The sequence below is a fragment of the Ceratotherium simum genome, chromosome 18 (assembly GCF_057802395.1).
Source record: "Ceratotherium simum simum isolate JZ-2026a chromosome 18, ASM5780239v1, whole genome shotgun sequence".
Classification (NCBI taxonomy): Eukaryota; Metazoa; Chordata; class Mammalia; order Perissodactyla; family Rhinocerotidae; genus Ceratotherium; species Ceratotherium simum.
Genome location: NC_141917.1, coordinates 57,515,828 through 57,535,822, shown reverse-complemented (window position 1 = coordinate 57,535,822; position 19,995 = coordinate 57,515,828). Strand labels below are relative to the sequence as shown.

General features: G+C 53.0%; 1 protein-coding gene across 9 annotated transcripts in view; it reads left to right on the top strand.

Moving 5' to 3' along the window:
• Positions 1 to 19,995, top strand: part of MYO9B (myosin IXB) — an 87,774-nt gene that overhangs the window by 44,190 nt on the left and 23,589 nt on the right. For 6 of the 9 annotated variants that reach the window (XM_087443624.1, XM_014781753.2, XM_087443621.1 and 3 more), the window contains exons 3-15: positions 1,714 to 1,808; positions 7,134 to 7,196; positions 7,701 to 7,800; positions 8,064 to 8,164; positions 9,921 to 10,050; positions 11,046 to 11,135; positions 12,567 to 12,683; positions 13,008 to 13,142; positions 14,412 to 14,533; positions 16,412 to 16,553; positions 16,857 to 17,061; positions 17,585 to 17,663; positions 18,786 to 18,875. In XM_087443624.1, coding sequence (XP_087299750.1) covers positions 1,714 to 1,808; positions 7,134 to 7,196; positions 7,701 to 7,800; positions 8,064 to 8,164; positions 9,921 to 10,050; positions 11,046 to 11,135; positions 12,567 to 12,683; positions 13,008 to 13,142; positions 14,412 to 14,533; positions 16,412 to 16,553; positions 16,857 to 17,061; positions 17,585 to 17,663; positions 18,786 to 18,875 — 1,469 coding nt within the window. The remainder of the gene's footprint in view (positions 1 to 1,713; positions 1,809 to 7,133; positions 7,197 to 7,700; positions 7,801 to 8,063; positions 8,165 to 9,920; positions 10,051 to 11,045; positions 11,136 to 12,566; positions 12,684 to 13,007; positions 13,143 to 14,411; positions 14,534 to 16,411; positions 16,554 to 16,856; positions 17,062 to 17,584; positions 17,664 to 18,785; positions 18,876 to 19,995) is intronic. The other 3 variants (XM_014781757.2, XM_087443623.1, XM_087443626.1) reach the window with 1 other exon arrangement.

Genomic DNA, 19,995 nt, shown 5'->3' with positions numbered 1-19,995 from the left:
CTGCCTTCAGGCTGCCACACCAGAAGCTCTGATCAGTGGTCGACCTGCATCCATCCTCCTGCAGAATGAGGTCTTCAAGAAAATTCCATCTTCTCTCTGTGTCTCCCTGTTCCTGACTCCCCTGCGAGCTTGGCTGCCTCTCCCTGCCCTGCCCTCGTCCCCCTGCCCACCAGACCCTCAAACCTCCCCCTGCAGTGGACCTTGGCAGTGGCCTTGCCACCTGCTCCCTGCTGCAGCCTCACTCCCTCCCAGCCTCTTTGCAGGGCTCTGCCTCTCCAAACAGGAGCGTCATCAGCCTGACACCCTTCTTGCTGCCGCCAAGCTTGCCTTTCTGTGTGTGACTACTCTGAGGCGTTTCTCCCCGTCACCCCTTCCCCAGCCGCTGAGGCCACGAAGACTTGAGTGGCTGAGCACCAGGCTCCGTGACCAGCTCTGCCTCTCTCACCTCGTCTCTCCAGCCGTGCCGCCCCCACCTGCACAGGCCTCTCTCTCTTTGAAACAGGGAACCCACCCCCCGGGGCTCCTGCCCTGCCCCGCGTTCCCCCAAGGCTCCATCACACCCTCTCCCACTCAGTCCCTCCCTTGTGGGGGTTGGTGCCACGTGGGAAGGGGGCACTCTTGGAACCTTGGCAGGGGACGGGGGTGTTCTACGTCATAATCTGGTTGGTGGTCATGTGGGAAGCCCCAGGGCATGTTTTCCTCTACGTATTGGGAATGCAGCCCTGGCACACAGTGAAAGAAGCCAGACACAAAAGGCCGCATTGTATGATCCCATTTATATGAATATCAATTACAGGTAAATCCATAGAGACAGAAAGCAGATTAGTGGCTGCCAGGGCTGGAGAGGGGGGATGGGGAGTGACTACTGATGGGGATGGAGTCTCTTTTTTGGGGTGATGGAAATATTCTAAAACTAGATAGACGTGGTGGTTGTACAACATTGTGAATGTGCTAAATGCCACTGAATTATTCACTTTAAAATGGTTAGTTTTATGTTATGCTAATTTTACCCCAATTAAAAACAAAAATTGCTGTGAACCCACTTGTTGTCCCATGGAATTGCAAGACCCCTCCAGAGTGGGACCTGTCCCCACATCTGCTCTCTCACAGCCATCTTGGTGTGCCTGGCCTGGAGCCTGTGTCAACCCAGGACCCAGCAAACTCCTTCTGGAAAGGGCCAGATAGTAAATGTTTTCAGCTTTGTAGGCCATACGGTCTCTGTCACAGCGACTCTGCCATTGCAGCACAAAAACAGCTGCGGATGATCCGTAAATGAACAGGCCTGGCTGTGTGCCAATAAAACTTCATTTATAGATACTGGCATGTGAATAGCATTTTCACACGTCAGGAAATACTACTCTTCTTTGGGTTTTTTTTTTAACCATTTACAAATATAAAAACCTCTCTTGGCCCACAGGCCAGAGTTTACTACATGAACGATTATAACTAAAAGAGAATTCTGATGATTGGCATTTTTAACGTGAAAAACATAACACTTGAGCCATCCCACAGCCCAGACACAGAGAGAAAGCATAAGTACTGTGGAGCGTGCAGGGCTATGTGCCTGCGTGTTTTCTCCATCTCATCTGGGCCATTGTGGGACTTCCAGTGACCAAGTGTGCGCCACACCCCGAGGGAGCTCTGAGGCTCCTGGCTGAGGCCAGTGGACGTATCATCCTCATGATCTGAAACCCGCCTCTGTTTTCCTTGCAGGCTTTCGGGAATGCCAAAACGGCCCACAACAACAATTCCAGCCGATTCGGGAAATTCATTCAGGTCAACTACCTGGAGAGCGGCATCGTGAGAGGGTGAGTCGGCAGCCACCTGCGCTGTGCGCTCTAGCCCCGGTCTGGGATCTTGGGCATCCCTGCAGGGGGAGCCGGCCCCAGGAGCTCAGTGCTGAAATCGTGGCGATGCAGACATTTGTGAATGGAACAGGGACGTGAGTGTGATTTTAAGTTGTTGATGTGAAGGTCTGAGTGGTGGGTCGAGGTGAGAAGTATACGTAGGGGAGGGGCTGCACCTCCATAACTGACCCTGCCATCACCAGGGGCTTCAAGCGTGGGCCCAGGTGCCCACGGAATAGGTACAGTGAGCTTGAGGTGCTAGCATGATGGGATTTGCTAAAATCAGGCAGGGACAGACCAACTTATTTCCTGGTTTGATGAGGTTTCTAATTCAGTAGGTCTGGAGAGGCCACAGGCAGAGTTGATGTGGACTCTGGCATTTGCCAAACATGTACCCCTTTAGCCACAAGGAGACATGATGCTGGGTAGCAGAGTGAGGTGGTTGTCCAGGGAGGTAATGAAGGGTGGGTGGGTGGATGGATGGGAAGGAGGAGGAGGGTGGATAGATTGATGGTTGGCTTGATGGATGGGTGGGTGGGTAGATGGATGTATTCATGAGTGGACAGGTAGATTCCTGAGTGGATGGATAGATTCACGGATGGATTTGTTGGTAGATGGGTAGTTTCATGGGTGGATGGTGGGGGACTGATGGATTCATGGGTGTGTGAGTGGGTAGTGGATGGGTGGTAACTGGACTGTGAAGGTGGTTGCCTGTGGAAGTAAAAACAGACCAGAATTTTGTGCCATAAATATGAATTCTTTAGGTGAAGGCACAGTTACTTCAACTGAATGTGTACCATTGACATTCTGTTCACTTGCGCCCTATGCAGTGGTTATGCTTATGAAGAATATCTGGCAGCTTTGTGCAATGAGTTAATGTTATAGTATTTAAGTCATAATGTCATTTCAGAATTCAGGATTTTTTTTTCTTCAATAACTGTATATGCTGGGTAGTTTCAATTGGTAAAAAAAAAGTAATTATGATTTGATACTATATAGTGTTTTGGATTTTTTTAAATATGCAAAGGTCTTATGAGCTGATAAAACTATTTCAAAGTTAAAAAAAAAAGGCGTTTTGGCATGGTCCATTGCCTGGTTACTCGCAGGAATGCTCTGCCGCTCCCCATCCTGGTGTGAGGGTCTGCGGTGACAGTGGGATTGGTAGAGGTTCCACGTGATGCTCTGAGCAGTGAGGTGAGAAGCCCTGAATGTTAGACGTAGGGAGACCTGAGCAACAGGCCCCTGGAGGCTGAGAGAAGGCACCAGCATTTTGGGAAGGGAGGAGTCCTCAGGGGTGATGGGGACAGGGGATTGATTGCCAAGTCTCTAGGGTCTTCTGTCCGTCTGAACCTGACTGATGATCGTGTCACCCAACGGTTCACATTCAAGACGTGAACAGGAACGTTTATTTTCCCAAATCCTTCAGCCTCTGGCTTCTTTCCTTGTTTCCCCGCAGGCTCCAGTGGGCAGTGGTATGGGTGAGAGGCTTGATAAATGCCTGGTCTTCTCCAGCCCCTCAGCCCTCAGGGGCACTCGGACGCAGGTGATTCTCCCCTGCCCTCAGCCCCTGCAGGATGTCTCCCGTCTCCGAGCACTGCCGGGCCCCAGCTCGGCACCTACCTGGTGGGCACCACCACCTACCACAGGGTATGCCCTGATTAACCAGAGACACCTGCAGCAAGCCTCCTGTCCCCACTTGTCTCAGAGGCCTCAGCCTTTTCTCCGCAAAGACCCTCACCTCTATTTTTTTTTCTTTTGGTGAGGAAGATTAGCCCTGGCAGCATCTGTTGCCAGTCCTCCTCTTTGCTGAGGAAGATGGTCCCTGAGCTAACATTCGTGCCCATCTTCCTCTATTTTATATGTGGGACGCCTGCCACAGCATGGCTTGATAAGTGGCCTAGGTCCGTGCCTGGGATCCGAACCTGCAAACCCTGGGCCGCCGAAGCAGAGTGCGTGAACTTAACCACTATGCCACTAGGCCGGCCCCCTCACCTCTTATTTTAAAACTTTTTTTCTTGGGCCAGCCCCAGTGTCCTACTGGTTAAGTTCAGTGCACTCCACTTCAGTGGCCTGGGTTCAGTTCCTGGGTGCAGACCTACACCACTCATGCATCAGTGGCCATGCTGTGGCAGCAACTCACATACAAAAAGAGAAAGACTGGCCGCGAATGTTAGCTCAGAGCGAATCTTCCTTAGCAAACAAATTTTTCTCCCATGGATCCATATTTTGCCCAGCTGTATCTGCTGCATGGCAGAGCCTCTGGCCAGCAAGACATGCCCACAGTGTCTTTTTGGGCAGATGACACAGAATTATACTGTTTGTACAGTTCCAGGGGCTCCCTTGGGGACACAGAGATACTAAGAGGCTGCCTCACGTTTTCCCGGGTCCTGGGCTGGCTCTGCAGGCCATGGGCCAGATGCCAGAGCCTTTGCTCCAGCATCCCCCTCCTCCTCCTGCAGCTGTCTCCTCCATGTGGTCTCTGTGATGTCCTGGGGCTGCTGTAACAAAGTTCCACAAACCAGGTAGCTTAAAACAACAAGAATTTCTTCTCTCACAGTTCTGGAGGCCAGAAACCCAGAATCAGATGTGGGCAGGGCCATGCCTCCTCTGGAGGCTCTAGGGCAGGGTCCTTCCTGGCCTCTTCCAGCTTCTGGGAGCTCCAGGCGTTTGTCGGCTTGTGGCTGCCTCACTCCAGTCTCTGCCTCCGTTGTCACATGGCTTCCTCCTCTGTGTCTCTCTGTTCTCTTCTATCTTTTAGGACACTTGTCCTTGGGTTTAGGGTCCACCTGGATCGTGGAGGATGATTGCATCTCCAGATCCTTCACTTAATTACGTTTGCAAAGACCCTTTTTCCAGATAAGGTCACAGTCACGGGTTTCAGGTGGACTTATCTTCTGGGGTCCACCATTCCACCCGGTACACCGGCAAGGGCTGGTCCAGCCTGCCCCACCCACCTCAGGCTCCCATCAAGCCCGGTGCCAGTGGCCTTCAGTGGCCGGATCTCATAGCCCAGCTCTTGAGAGTGGTATCTGTGGCCTTGGATTCAGGAAAGGAAGTCCCACCTTGGCCCATGACCATGGCCTGCCCACGCTCTGAGGAAGGAGGTGCACTTCCTGTCCAGGGAGCGGCTGCAGCCAGCACACAAGGAGCAGGCTCAGACCCGGTTCTGCTTTTGGGCAAGTGACATTCGCTTCTCAGTGCCGTTTCCCACTGAGGCCAAGGGTCAGGGCAGTCCAAGCCTTTCCCCAGTTCCCCAATTTGCAAGGCCTCGTCTTCCTGTGGGTTCAAGGGCTTGGTGCTGGGGGATCCCTGGCTCCCTGCAAGACCCCTGTAGGGTCCTGGGCCCCCAAAATGATCAGGAGAGGGAAGGGCCTATCGTCAGTCAGACGACCGCTCAGTGCTGGTGAGGGGTCGCCGTCCTCCCCAGACGCTGACACACACAGGGAATCGGCCACAGGTTGAGCTGCAAACACGTGTCTGATTCTAGAACCAGATGCAGCCTCTCTCCCCAGGAAAACAAACTGCCGATAACTAGATAGTTATTAGCCAGAGGAAGAATGGCAGAAAAGGCGGGTCTGAAAGAAGAGAGGACGCAGGCTGAGCCCTTGGAAACCCTCCCGCCCGTGCACGTTGTGTGGGCAGCGTGCGTCCAGAGCGAGGCTGCAGATAGAGGACTGCTGTCCTGGAGAGACAGGCAGGCAGCGTGCAGCAAGCCCTAGCCACACGCCAGCTGCCTCTCCTGTAAAACGGGATGGGCTCAGATGGGGGTGGCCTGCAGACCCGCCCAGCTCACACACTTGGTGATAGTCAATCCCATGAGGTCCCCGCCGGGCCCCCTCACTCCTGTGGGGTCCCAGGCAGCTTCTGCAATTTTTAGCACCTTGTCCATCAGTGGGAGCCACAGTGTCCAGCCTGGAGAGTGGGAGGATCCACGGCATTAAATCCTTGCAAAACAGTGCCTAGAACATAATAGATCCTCAAGGAACGTTCGATGTTGCTACTACTGGTGTTGAGAGTGGGGCTGCAGAGGTGCCTGGTCCCTGCCCCAGGGCCCACAAAGCCTCATGGACCCATGTCCATCAAATGTCCATCAGCTGATGAACGGATAAACGAAACATAGTGTGTCCACATATGTGGAATATTATTCCATCATAAAAAGAAATGAAATTCTGATCCATGCTACAACGTGGCTAAATCTCAGAATCTTTGGGCTGAGTGGAAGAAGACAGACACAGTATACATACTGAATGATTCTAGTTCTTTATAATTCTGGGAAACCCAGGCTACTCTATAGTGGGATTGCTTAGTGGCTGTTGGAGTTAGGGGTGGGGAGGAATGGCAGAGGACCAGGGAGGCTTTTCCGGAGGATGGACGTGTTCATATTTTGATCGTGGTCGTGGGCTCACGGGTGTTTGCATGTGTCAGAACTCTCAAATCACACATTTTAAGTTTATTGTGCATCAGTTACACCTAATAAAGATGTTTTTAAAAGTTGTGTGAATTATGAAAGGACCCAGTCAGAACTCATCACATTGCACACTTGAAGTATGTACAGTTATGTATATCAGTAGTCAGTAAAGCTGTTACAACATAGAAAAATGAACCCGTCGTCTTATATTCAGATTTTCTATTGGAGAAACATTTAATTGCTGGGGAAATGGAGGGGGGCGACCTGCCGGTATTGTTCCTGAGCATGTGGCACAATCCCTCCAGTTCCCACTGCTGGGGGGTGGTGATCCCTACGTGAGGCCACATCAGCTTCGTGCAGTGGTCAGCCCAGATCTGGTCTGGGGAGCAGAAGTGGCCAGCCTAGATTCCTTGTTTTTACGGATGATAGTCGTAGGGCTAGGCGACATTTAGGGTGGTTATATTTGTTTTTTTTTTTTTCTTTAAAGATTTTATTTATTTATTTTTCCCCTCAAAGCCCCAGTAGATAGTTGTATGTCATAGCTGCACATCCTTCTAGTTGCTGTATGTGGGACTCGGCCTCAGGATGGATGGAGAAGTGGTGCCTCGGTGCGCGCCCAGGATCCGAACCCGGGCCACCAGCATCGGAGCGCGCGCACTTAACCACCAAGCCACGGGGCCGGCCCTAGGGTGGTTATATTTGTGACAGTTGGGTGATTGATTGTATTTACAATGCTTAAGGTGAGTATATTTAGGGGCCTGTATTTACCTTGTGTCGAAGGAAGTTAATCCGTAGCTGGCTTCACCGTGGAAACAAATTACTCTAGTTCTTCAAGGAAACAATATTAAAATGTAACCTTCTATTCCTTCTAATGACAGAGCTGTTGTTGAAAAATACCTGCTTGAGAAGTCTCGCTTGGTCTCCCGGGAGAAGGATGAGAGGTAGGAGGGGTCTCCTCAGACCCCCACCACTGCCTCCTTCCCTGCGAAAGGGAAAAGCAGAGGTGGGGAGAGCAGGGGCTCTCTGGGGGCCAAGGCCACTCTCCCAGGAGCGGGGCCTGTGCTGTGGCCATGCTTTGCACTCATGCCTCCTAAGCTATCTTTTAGTACTTATTTTTGTGCCTCTTTGGGGCTTTTACCCAGAGTTGGTGCTCAGATGTCTGCCAAAATGTGGTGACGTTAGAAGCGTCTCTGATGCACCAGTGAGCAAGACGTGCGCTCCCTCCTCCCAAATCTACTCACTGGAGAAGCTTAGGGTGTAGTGGTTTTGTTTTTTGGGGGTTTTTTAAGACATAATAAGAATCGACATATTGTCTCAAATTTATACGTATTTGAGGTGCTCTTTCCTCTTTGTCATGGCCTCCACAGCAATATTAGTAGTAGTTTGAAGAGTAGCTGGTGGTTGGCCTCCAAAAACGACCTTTTTCTCCTAATTCTGACCCACAGGAACTACCACGTGTTTTATTATTTGTTACTTGGCGTCAGCGAGGAAGAGCGTCAAGAATTTCAGCTCAAGCAGCCTGAAGATTATTTCTACCTCAACCAGGTAAACAGCCCGAGCCCTGGCCACAAATACCACCTCTGTTCCCCGCGGGCTGTTTATGCACCACCGGGAGGTCAGAGGCCAGCTGCCTTGGCCCTCTCCGGCCCCCAAACTGGCTCCAAGGAGCCCGAGAGGAGGCGGCATAAAGGAGTCCATTCATTTCCTGTGTCCAGGGCCCTGCCCCCTTGGTTCCAGCCAAAATCATTCTCACACGCCACCCTCACCGGTCCAGAAATACCCAGAGTGCCTCCAACCTTGTTTTTCAGCATAACTTGAAGATTGAAGATGGAGAAGACCTGAAGCATGACTTTGAAAGACTCAAGCAGGCCATGGAGATGGTGGGCTTCCTCCCCGCTACCAAGAAGCAGTAAGTGGGCAGGCCAGCTGCCCTGCCATCTCCCGCACGGGTGCCCCCAGTCTTACCAGTCACTCTGAGGTCTGATGACACCCCCGTGGGAGCCACACTGAGGAGACCAGCCCAGTGGCAGTGAGCACATGGAAGGGACTCTCATTGTTAGTCAGTGGGGGAGGCCACTTAAAACCACAGGGGCTTTTGCCCAACAATGTGAATATACTGAACACTATGAAACTGTACGCTTAGAAATGGTTAAGATGGCAAATTTTGTATGATGTGTATTTTACCACAGTTAAAAATTTCTTTTAATTTTTAAAAACCACACGGGGTACTCTTCACACCTGCCTGGGCGGCCAGTATACCCGGAGGGAACCGCCCACACGCTGCTGGAGGGTACAAATCGGGCCAACCACTTTGGAAAACCATTTGGCAGTTTTTGCTACAGATGTATATACAACAACAAAACGCATCCATTTGCTCACCCAAAGGAACGCACAATAATGCATGCAGCAGCCTCGTTTCTAACAGCGCCAAAACCTGGACACGCCCCCGTATGTCCACCAACGGGATTAAATAAACAGATTACAATATATCTGTGCAAGGGTTGGCAGACTTTCTGGAGGGGGCCAGATAGTAAATATTTTCACCTTCGCAGGCCGGACGGTCTCTGCTGCATATTCTTCTCTGCATTTTTTGTTTTGCTTTTTAATGACCCTTTAAAAACTTAAGAACCATTCTTGGCTCAGGGGCCCAACAAAAACTGGCTGACTCCTGGACTGCTACACGCACAGCAGTGGTTCTCATCTGGGGCCGATTCTGCTCCTGGGGGACACTTGGTCTTGTCTGAAGACATTTTCAGTTGTCATACTACGTGGGGGGCGGGGAGGACACTGCTACTGGCATCTAGTGGGTGGTGGCCAGGGATGCTGCTCAACATCCCACAGTGCACAGAACAGTGCCCCCCCCCCCCCAGCAAAGAAGAGCAGCCCCCAGTGTCAGCAGGGCCGAGGCTGCCACATTGAGAGTGAGCAGACTGAGACAGCAGTACAGGCGTCGCACCTCCACAGCACAGTCTTTGAGTGACAGCCCAGACACAACTATGGAGGATTTCATTGACGTCAAGTTCATGGTCAGAGTTAGACATCAGGACAGCGGTTTCTGGTGCCTAGAGTGTTCTAGTCCTTGGTCTGAGTGGTCGTTACAGAGATCTGCACATTTTGTGACAATACATCAAGCTCTACACTTGGGAATTGTGTGCTTTTTCTTATGTGCATGTTAAGCTTCCATAAAAAAAAATTGGGGGCCAGGCCCATGGCGTAGCAGTTAAGTTTGCACGCTCGGCTTCGGCAGCCCACGTTTCACAGGTTCAGATCCTGGGTGTGGACCTACGCACTGCTCATCAAGCCATGCTGAGGTGGCGTCCCACATAGAACTAGAAGGGCCTACAACTAGGATACACACCCACGTACTGGGGCTTTGGGGAGAAAAAAGACAAAGAGGAAGATTGGCAACAGAGGTTAGCTCAGGGCCAATCTTGCTCAAAAAAAAAAAAAATTTACGCCCTCTGCATCTTAAAAGAAGACTTGTTGAGATGTCTGTCTGTAGAGCCACGTTCCAGAGACAGTCCCCAGGAGAAGGCAAAGGTTTTTAAACTTCATGTGTTCTGACTAGAATTTGCTGGTTTTATGAATTCCGCTCAGTTCCCTGGAAGCTTCTGTCATCTTAGGATTGTGGAAACTGCCCAACCTCGGCTTTTATTCTCTCCCAGAATTTTTTCGGTCCTATCAGCCATCCTGTACCTGGGCAATGTCACTTACAAGAAGAGAGCCACGGGCCGAGACGAAGGCCTGGAGGTCGGGCCCCCCGAGGTGCTGGACACGCTGTCGCAGCTCCTGAAGGTAGTGCTCCCTGCCCTCACGCCTGCGGCGGCCAAGGACCTAGAATGTCCTGCATGGGCCGAGCGTCTGTAAACGGAAGCCTGCCTGCCTGCTTCCTCCTGCGTCTCTGCAGTGTCCCTTCCTCATTTCTGAAGGACTCCCTCCTGGGCAGCTCCTCCCACCTCAGCCCCTCACACAAAAGGCTCTTTAAAACCATAATTTGATCAGTGAGGTCGTTTTCTCATTGGACCTGCGATCCCCTTGTCCACTGGTTCTCAAACCCCGAGGCACCGGGCACTGTCAGGAGGCATTTTTGGTTGTCACAACTGGGGGTGCTACTGGCAGCTAGTGGGTGGAGGCCAGGGATGCTGCTTAGCACCCCACAGTGCACAGGACTACCTCCCACAGCGAAGAATGATCCAGGCCCCATGTCAGTGGTGCCGAGGCTGAGGAGTCCTGTGCTTGTCTGTCTGTTCTCTAAGCTGTATTCCGTCTGTGGCTCTGCTTGAAGAAGGGGTGCCTGCGGGTGGGAGCCCCTCTTCTCTTGTGTTCACGGGGATGAGTGTGCACGCCTGCCAGGAAATCAGCCAGCTTCTCCTGCCCCTGCTCCTGACTGCCGCTGGCTTGTGGAGGGGGCTCGGTGGTCGGCGGCAGACGAGCCCCTCACCCAGACCCCGCACGGAAGCCAGGAACTCGCTCCAGCAGCCATAAATGCAGGTTGCCAGACAGCGCGTGGGTCTGTGGCCTGCAGTGACACCCAGGCTTCTGCAGCCACACTCCCAGGGCCATTGACCGTGGTCGTGGGTGAGCCTGTGGGTGTGATCATTCTTTAACCCGCCAAGCGTAGCACGGCACAGGTCAGCAGCCCCTGAAGGGGGCTTTGAGCCCACTTCCCGGCATAGCTTCTGGGAGTCCTTTGCCCTCAAAGGCTTCGGGCCTGGCCTCAGTGACCTGAGGACCCACCTGACAAGGTCTCCATCCCCTACCCCTTCTCTCCCTCCTTGACCTTGAAACAGGTGAAGCGAGAAATCTTGGTGGAGGTTCTGACCAAAAGAAAAACGGTGACCGCCAACGACAAACTCATCCTGCCCTACAGTCTCAGCGAGGTGAGCGCTGCCCTGGGCTCTTGCGGGACGCCAGGCCCCAAAATATGAGTGCAGGGGGTCCTTCAGAAACCGCTGACCTAGGTGGTCTTTTTCCTGTCCCTAAAGTGGCAGAGGGGAGCCCTGGCAGTGCCTCTGGTTTTCATGTGATCTCAGGCACGGCACAAACCAGCTTATACACAAACTGCGGCCCAAGGGCCAGAACTTGAGCAGTGTGTGTTCATCTCAGTGTTTCCAGCTGCTCAGTAGGCATGCTAGTTCTCACCGGCAGAGGATGGCTACCTGCGGCCCAAAGGCCAAATCTGGCCCACCACCTGCTTTTGTAAATAAAGTTTTATTGGCAGACAGCCACGCCTATTTGTTTCTGTGTTGCTTTCCTGCTACAGTGGCAGAGCTGAGTAGTTGCAACAGAGACTGTCTGGCCTGCAAAGCTGAGAATATTGACTCTCTGGCCCTTTCCAGAAAAAGTTTGCCAACCCCAGGACTGGAACATGACCTTTACAATCGTTATGTGGGTCCCTAAAGCTTGATAAGATGCCTCTCTCTGGCCTCTGCCCCAGCCTGGATGTTTTCTTTGTGGTGTGTTTCTCTTGCGTTTCTACGTCTCAAGAGCAATGTGACTTGCAGCTTGCAGCTTAGATAGCAGCAGGAAAGTGCCTAGCCATTGGGGGGATTTTTAGCTGATGGCGGAAGCTGCTTGGGCATCTTAAGCACGCACCGTGGACAGTCTGAGCCCCACGGGCAGAGGCACGAGGTGCTATGGTATAGGAAAGTTGCTGCAGGACGTCTGAGGCCCCAGCAGCACAGCTGCCCCCAGAGGGGCCCTGCTGAGTGAAGGACGCCAGGTGCGGGGCTGCGTCCCGCGCAGCTCCGTTTCCACAACTTTCTGGGAAAGGCAAAACCAGAGGGATGTGTTCTAGATGTTAATTGCCGCCAAGTACATCCGTCACAACTTAGATCTCAGGAAAACGAAGGAATTTCATATATGTAAACTAGACTTCAATACGCTGTTAAAAAATTTTTTTAAAGCCATTGCTGCTTTTGCTCACACAATGGCAGCCCCATGTTCCTCCCAGAACTGCAAGGGGCCTGACTTTGAACCCAGCTCAGCGTCCTGGCTGGTTCTCCCACAGGGGCAGGCCCGGTGCCCTGCCGGAGCCTGCCTTCCGCCCTCAGCAGTCCCCATGTTGCTCTGAGAAGCAAGCGAGTGAGCAAGACTCGACTGAACCACGAGCCACTGGGTCCAGGCTTCACGCTTTGTGCTTTGGTGTGCAAGGGTGTGCAAGGTGACAGGATGGCGTGCAGAGTGAGCAGGGGTGTGAAGATGAGTTGAGTGTTTAAAGTTGCTGCCTCGATTTCCCCGTGTGTGCAGACCTCGGGGTGATGCAGCATGGGGCCTGCCTTGCCAAAGTGTGATGCCCACTGTGCCCACAGGCCATCACCGCCCGCGACTCCATGGCCAAGTCGCTGTACAGTGCCCTGTTCGACTGGATTGTGCTGCGGATCAACCACGCCCTGCTCAATAAGAGGGACGTGGAAGAGTCCGTCTTGGTGAGTGACCCACCCCCACCCCGCCGCCCCACCAAGCTGGGCCTGCGGACCCTGTGCCCTCGGGGCCATACTCTTAAGCAGATGGCCTGTGATATCAGGAGCAAGGTGGCTGCAGTCAGTGCTGGGCGAGGGGCAAATTCCCCCCAGGGGCAGGCCCAGGGAACAAGAGGGTTTGCAATTCTCGGGTCCCAGCACAAAATGAAAACACAGGGCTCCGTGCTCAAATACTGCAGGGTCCAGGCAGCGACAACAGGCCTTCATGACCCAACAGGTCACTCCCGTGGGAGGACGCACCAGTAATCACTGCTTTCTCTGTCTCCCCAGTGCTTGTCTATCGGGGTCCTCGACATCTTCGGCTTTGAAGACTTCGAGAGGAACAGTTTTGAGCAGTTCTGCATCAATTATGCCAACGAGCAGCTGCAGTACTACTTCAACCAGCACATTTTCACACTAGAGCAGGTACGGCAGCACCATCCTGCTGCCCGTCCAGCCCAAGGGGCCGGAATGAGCTAGAGCCAGGATTGCCCTTGGCTTCCTGTTTGTTGGTGATCTGCCGCAGAATTTTTCTCTGCAAAAGGGAAAGTCTGGGAAAATCCCGCCCGGCCGAGGATGGATGTTTTCAGGCACAGGTCAATTTGGTACCTTCTCTCTGCTCAAATGTGAAAGTCCTTTCAATGGGAAAGACATAGAGTTACCTTGTAGGGCTTTGCTTTGGTCGGCGATAATGATAATCTGTTGCATGTGTATTTTCACTACTCCTCAGCCATCTTTACCTACGTGTTGTCCTGCATGTTGATGATTCTGATGAGAGTAAAAACCGATGGGTTTATATAAATATTCAGTTGATTTTACTATGACGCCCTCTGGCTGTTGGTTGATCCAAATTGAGTTGTGCTGAAAGAGCAGAATACACAGCGGATTTCGAAGAAAGTTAACTTCATCCATTTGTTTTTACGTTTTTATACGTGACTGTTAGAAAATCTGAAGTTAGGGCGGCCCCGTGGCTTAGCGGTTAAGTGTGCTCGCTCCACTGCTGGCGGCCCGGGTTCGGATCCCCCAGGCCGCGCACTGACGCACCGCTTCTCCGGCCATGCTGAGGCCGCGTCCCACATACAGCAACTAGAAGAATGTGCAGCTATGACATACAACTATCTACTGGGGCTTTGGGGGAGTAAATAAATAAATAAATAAAAATTATAGAAAATCTGAAGTTATATAGATCACTCACATTATATGACTATTGGTCCAGAGCAGGGACTGGCAAATGGCAGCCTATGGGTCAAATCCGGCCCCATAACCTGTTTGTATAAATAAAGCTTTATTGGCACAGGGCCATTTACATATCGTCTGTGGCTGCTCTCAGGATACAATGGCAGAGCTGAAAATTGTCACAGACACCATCTGGCTCGTAAAGCCTAACATATTTACCAATCTAGGCCTTTACAGAGAAAGTTTGCTGACCCCTGGGTAATTTAAGTGTGGTTTATGCACCTTGTGTGGTAGATGTTTGAAGATGTGCATTCCTCTTTCCTGTTGTTGTTAATTTATCTAATAATTTCATGTATTATTGTATTTCTGTTGATGTGTTAATATGTATTGTATGTTATTTACACATTTATATATAAATATATACGTGCATACACAAATATGTTTATTACAACCTGTGCTGTGTGAACATTAACATAGCCGTGACATAGTGAAATTATTGGAAACCCCCGAACCCTGCAGGAAGAGTACCAGAGTGAAGGGATCTCGTGGCACAACATTGACTACTCGGACAATGTCGGCTGCATCCATCTCATCAGTAAGAAGCCCACTGGCCTCTTCTATCTGCTGGACGAAGAGAGCAAGTGAGTATCCACAGCCCAGTGCGTCTACAAACCTGGGCACTCGGTCTTGTTCCGCAGCCCCCAGGGCCTTACCCCCAAATCCAAACCATCCTGAGAACTTCTGAGTTTCTCAGACTCATTTGGCCACAATTCCTGACCTCACATTTGCGAAACTCATGTACCATTCGCCACAGAAATATTAACATCTGTGATAACTGTGAACTCTGAAACACACGTGCCCAGAGTTCTCAGGAAAGATCACGGGACCTGAGTCTAGAAGCTGGGCATGGGGTTGGTGCATTTTTGCAAAGGGCAGTGTGTGGAATTGGGGGCCCAGAGGCCAGTCTCACTGCGCAGCCTGGCGCCCCTCGTCCCCAGGACACGGTGCCAGCAGGAGGGCTCTTGTGCGGTGCCCCATGCTTGGTTGCCCCACTGTGGTCACTGAAATCCACTGACTAAATTAGATCCCTATGGCTGCTGTAATAAATCACTAAACAGGCAGCTTCCAACAACAGACATGTTCTCTCTCACAGTTCTGGAGGTCACAAGTGCAAAGTTGGTACCAGTGGGCTGAAACCAAGGAGTGGCAGGGCCTCGCTCCCTCCAAAGGCTCTAGGGGAGGGTCCTTCCTGGCCTCTTCAGCTTCTGGGGGCCCCAGGCGTTCCTCGGCTTGTGGCTGCATCACTCCAATCTCTGCCTCTGTGATCGCATCACTGTATCCTGTTCTTATACAGACTCCAGTCCTGTTGGATTAGTGCCCGCCCCAGTGACCTCATCTTAACTAATTACATCTGTAAAGACCCTGTTTCCAAATAAGGTCACAGTCACTGGTTCCGGGGATCAGAACGGAGACACATCTTTATCGGCCCCTTGTTGGCTGCTGAAGTCCCTGTGGGCTGGGGTGGATCAGGCTCACCTCCTGCCTGAGACCAAGTTCCCTTCTGGGATGGGGACAGACACGATCACTCACAGCCAGCGTCCGGGAAAGGATGTTAGATAAGAGAAGGGGCGGGGTGTGAGGAAGGCTGAGTCGTTACTCCCAGGAAGCTCCCAGAGCTGGATCTGGGGGAGGAATGTGAGGCAGGGCCAGGCGGAGCCAGGGCAGATCTGTCTTTGTTTAAAATTTGCTATTTGTCCATCATGGATTTTTTTGTTTTTTGCATAGATTTGAATTTTCTAAAATAACGCATTAAAGTGTTTTTTGTCCCTACAACTGGGTGAGCAGGTCCCTCACTGTCCGCATCATTTCCCCGGCCCTGGAAATGATGTGCTTTGTAGCTGCGGACTCTCCCCCTGCCCCCGTTAAGCCGGGGAGCCTGGCGTCAGCGATGTGGGCGCACTGTGCGCTGCCTGTGTTGGCCGTGAGGCTGGGCAAGGGGGGGGTGGGGGGCGGGCCAAAGCTGACTGCGGCATTTCCTTCTTGGGAGGCAGAACTAGCCAGGTACAATGGGTTCCTTATTCTGCCCCTGTCTCTCGGCCGCTGCCTCTAATGAGAGCATGGGCAAGACTCCCTCCGAGCCACGGCATCCATGTACAGACAGATCCGAGACCAGAAGTCACCCAGTGGGTGCTGGCATTATTCCCAGGAGCTGCCCATGGTGGGCCCAGGTCCCCGTCTCACCTGAGCCAAATGTTCACGTGGGCACCAGGGCCCTGGCGTTGCGCCACACTGCCCCACTCTGAGTCCACTCCGCAGCTGAGGGCCTCACTTCGCCCCGGGCCTCTTCGTAACAGAGGGCAGGTTCCCTCCTGGCCCGAGGGCCGTGTGTTCCGCTTCACAGCTCAGAGCAGCCCGAGCAGCCACCCGGCTTGCCTGTCGGCGGACGGCCTGCGCCCTGACGTGCAGGGTGGGTAGCAGCCTCTGCTCCTGCAACTAAAGGTTTTGAATCCTCTTCCCAGCTTTCCCCACGCCACAAGCCAGACCCTGCTGGCCAAGTTCAAACAGCAGCACGAGGACAACAGGTACTTCCTGGGCACCCCCGTCATGGAGCCGGCCTTCATCATTCAGCACTTCGCAGGGAAAGTGAAATATCAGATCAAGGTACACGGCTGTCTGTGAGTCCATTGTCACTCAAGTTGAGCTCTGCCTGGGAGGCAAGAAGGGGACCACGTGGGTGCCCCGGAGGCCCCTTCCCTCTGGCGCTGGCTCGCTCATCTCCTTTATCAGTTGTGCTGGGTGAGCTTCCAGGGAGCTGGGACCCACCCCGAATCCCCGACTCCATGGGGGGGTGGGGGGTGCTCTCTGTTGTTGGCATGGCCCGCCCCTCTGCCGCTAGCCCTTCCCGTGCTGGCCTCTAGGGCCACAGCGGCACCAGCAAGTGACCCCGCCTCTATCCCTCGCCAGGACTTCCGGGAGAAGAACATGGACTACATGCGGCCAGACATCGTGGCCCTTCTCCGGGGCAGTGACAGCTCCTACGTGCGCGAGCTCATCGGCATGGACCCCGTGGCCGTGTTCCGCTGGGCCGTGCTCCGGGCCGCCATCCGGGCCATGGCTGTGCTCCGGGAGGCCGGGCGCCTGCGGGCCGAGAGGGCTGAGAAGGCTGCAGGTAGGAGGGGCCTGTCACTGTCGAGAAGGGGACACTCAGAGTCCATTTTAAAGTGCACAACTCATTGGCATGTAGTACATTCACAATGTTATGCAACCATCACTTCTATCTAGTTCCAGGACTCTGTCATCATCCCAAACAAAAGCGCCATCACGAGGTATATAGCTTAACCTTGTCATCCTCACAGGCAGGCAGGCATGTCTCCGTTTCTCTGTAAGGACAACTGAGGCTCAGAACAGCTGAGCGGCTCCCCAAGGGTGGTGTGGCTCCAGATAGCAGCCACAGGGTTCCGTTTTACCATGGGCGTCAGCTAAAAGAACCAAAAGGATAAAGCCTTACCAGAAGTAGGAATAAATGGTGCTGTTTTGTGGGTTCACACGCTTCACAGACCCCTGCTCTGCCCCAGTTTGAGTATCAGGCTGCTTCTTTAAGATAGGTTCAAGTCAGGATGGCAGCCTCCATGGAGAAGACGAGGGCCGTCGGGCTCCGGCTCCCCACTCCCTCTGCTCTGTGTCCTTGGCAGGTACAGGCAGCCCTGGCGCCCACAGTCACCCAGGAGAGCTGCAGAGAGGAGCCGGCGCCCCGTCGGAAAAACTGTACCGGTGAGCGAGAGCTTGCTTTGTCCCAGCCCAAGCCAGTAGACAGCAGCATTTTTCAAAACAGCGCCAGAAACCCTACACCCTGAACCCAGGTCAGGGCTGACCCGAATCAGGAGGCCAGCAGCTGCCTGAACCAGGAAGACCAGAGGCGAATGGCATCTGGCCACTTTTCTGCTCACAGAAGGGCAGGCCTCGGTGCGTCCTCTGCTGTAGGGGACGTGGGCAGCTCAGTTTACAAAGGATCCTGTTCATGGCCAGTCGTGGCTATTGGCGGGTGGGGCTGAGGGGCTGCTGGCCATGCAGTGATGGGCTTGATTTAAGAGCGCTTCCTCCGCAGCCTGGCCGGGGTGTCCCAAGGCAGATCTGCTGAGTTACTTACCTTGGAGTCAGACACGTGGACGCCTCGCTGCATGTGAGAGGGCGTGGGGTGTTTCCTGGCCACCTAGGAAAAGCCAAGGGCCCTCCACATACCCCAGTTTGTATTGAGTCTGAAAGCGAGCAGGCATGTGCTCCCAGGAAGGTGGGGTGAAAAAGGCCACCCTGGACAGACATGCAAGGCCGTGACAAAGCCAGAGGAGGGACGCTTCTGGCAGCCTGAGAGAGCAGGCAGGCTGCATTGAGAAGGGACTGGTTGAGCCAGACAAGGCAGGCAGGGTGTGCCAGCAGCAGGGGCAGCATGTGCAAAGGCCCTGGGGCAGCCAAGTCCCCAAGTTCTTTCTCAAGACTCACAAATTCCCAAGGAGCAAGTCGCTAAATTTTCAAACATGAAAAAGTCATTTTATTTTTGAGCCCTTTGTAATGAAAACTTCTTCAAGAGCTTCATACAAGTGTGTGTGTGGAGGTAAAGCTAGCACCTGGGTAAGTGACCATATGTCATCTGTCTGAAAGCACAGGGTGTTCTTTTCCTGCTTTAACAAGGTGCATTTTTAAGTCAGCTTTTTCACCCCAAAAGGAGCAAGAGAAAAAAATGCGTCCCCCTATTTGCTTGTGGGGTTTTTTTTCCTCTAAGATTAAAAGTGGCCCCTGAGCCGCAGTTGCTGAAATGATGTGAGTCTCCCCAGGGCCTGGCCCCCAGGCTGTGGGTCTCTGGGAGTGCGTGTGGTTTATACAGATTCTCCCTTTCAGCTGTTCAATGCTAGATTTCTCATTTGACGGCTCTGAGGAGTTCGATGTTAGCGCTTTTGAGGACATCATTGCTTTCTATGAAAGCAAGAAGTAAGTAGAAGCGAGGCCTTCGAACCCGAGACCAGGGAGGCACACGGAGAGAGCCGTTTCCCCTAGGTGCTCAGCGCAGTGTCCAGGGCCAGGAGAGAGGGCCCATCGAGCCTTTGGCTAGGTCGGGGGGTGTGGGCCGAAGCTTTGGGCCGAAGCTGTGAGCCTCGGGCAGGGCTCTGGCCACTGCACTGACCACTCAGGGTGTGGAGGTGACATGTGACCCTCTGTTGTCTTTGCTCTGTGCCTCCCTGGAGGGTGAGGGAGCAGAGGTAAGTGTGGCCGTCCTGGCCCTGGGCATAGTGCATGGAACACAGACAAGGGGCTGCCGATCGGGGTCTTTCCAGGCCAACTGCCCAGAGCTTAAACATGTATTTGGAATAACTGCAATGAGGAATTTTAAAAAAATCAGAACCTCCCAACTCATCCTACAGTCATTGCTACCTCATTTCCGGAAGTCCTGTCAAAGACGTTTGTCATCTGGCCATGCTTCATGGATATCCATTTTCAGAGGTTTTGATTTTTGTCTCTAAGCCATTCTCATTCTCGTGCACTGGTGCCCAAGTTTGGGCCTCGAACATACGCTCAGGCCTGAACCCACAGCGGTTGAACAAAACAAAGCTAATAAGATTGAATCCTATGGGGTGAAGGCCTCCTGTAACTGGAGTTTCTCCCTGCTGGCTCTGCTGGTCACTCTCGAGGGGGCCGTCCCGCGCGCTGTAGGGGCTGCGCGGCATCCTGGCCTCCACCCGCCAGATGCCAGGAGCACCCACCCCTCAGCTGTGACAACCAAAAATGTCTCCAGACATCGCTAGACGTCCCCTGGGGGGCAGCCTCGCCGGGGTTGAGAACCACTGTGTGAATTCCAGTTCATTCCTCCCAAGGCCTTTCTTGAAGCCGACAAGGAGGTTGACATGTGGCCATAGAATCATCAAGAGAAACTAACCTGCTGCTTCCCACAGAGACCCTCTGGTCGTCTCTTTTCAGTAGCCCCTTGATGCCTTTACAGATGCTGCAAGGCTCTTCAACGTGAGACCTTTCTCAGTGATCCGACATACCATGTTGCAAAATCCATTTGGCCCGAAGTGGCCCCCGCGCCCCAGAGGAGGGGGTCCTCCTTGGG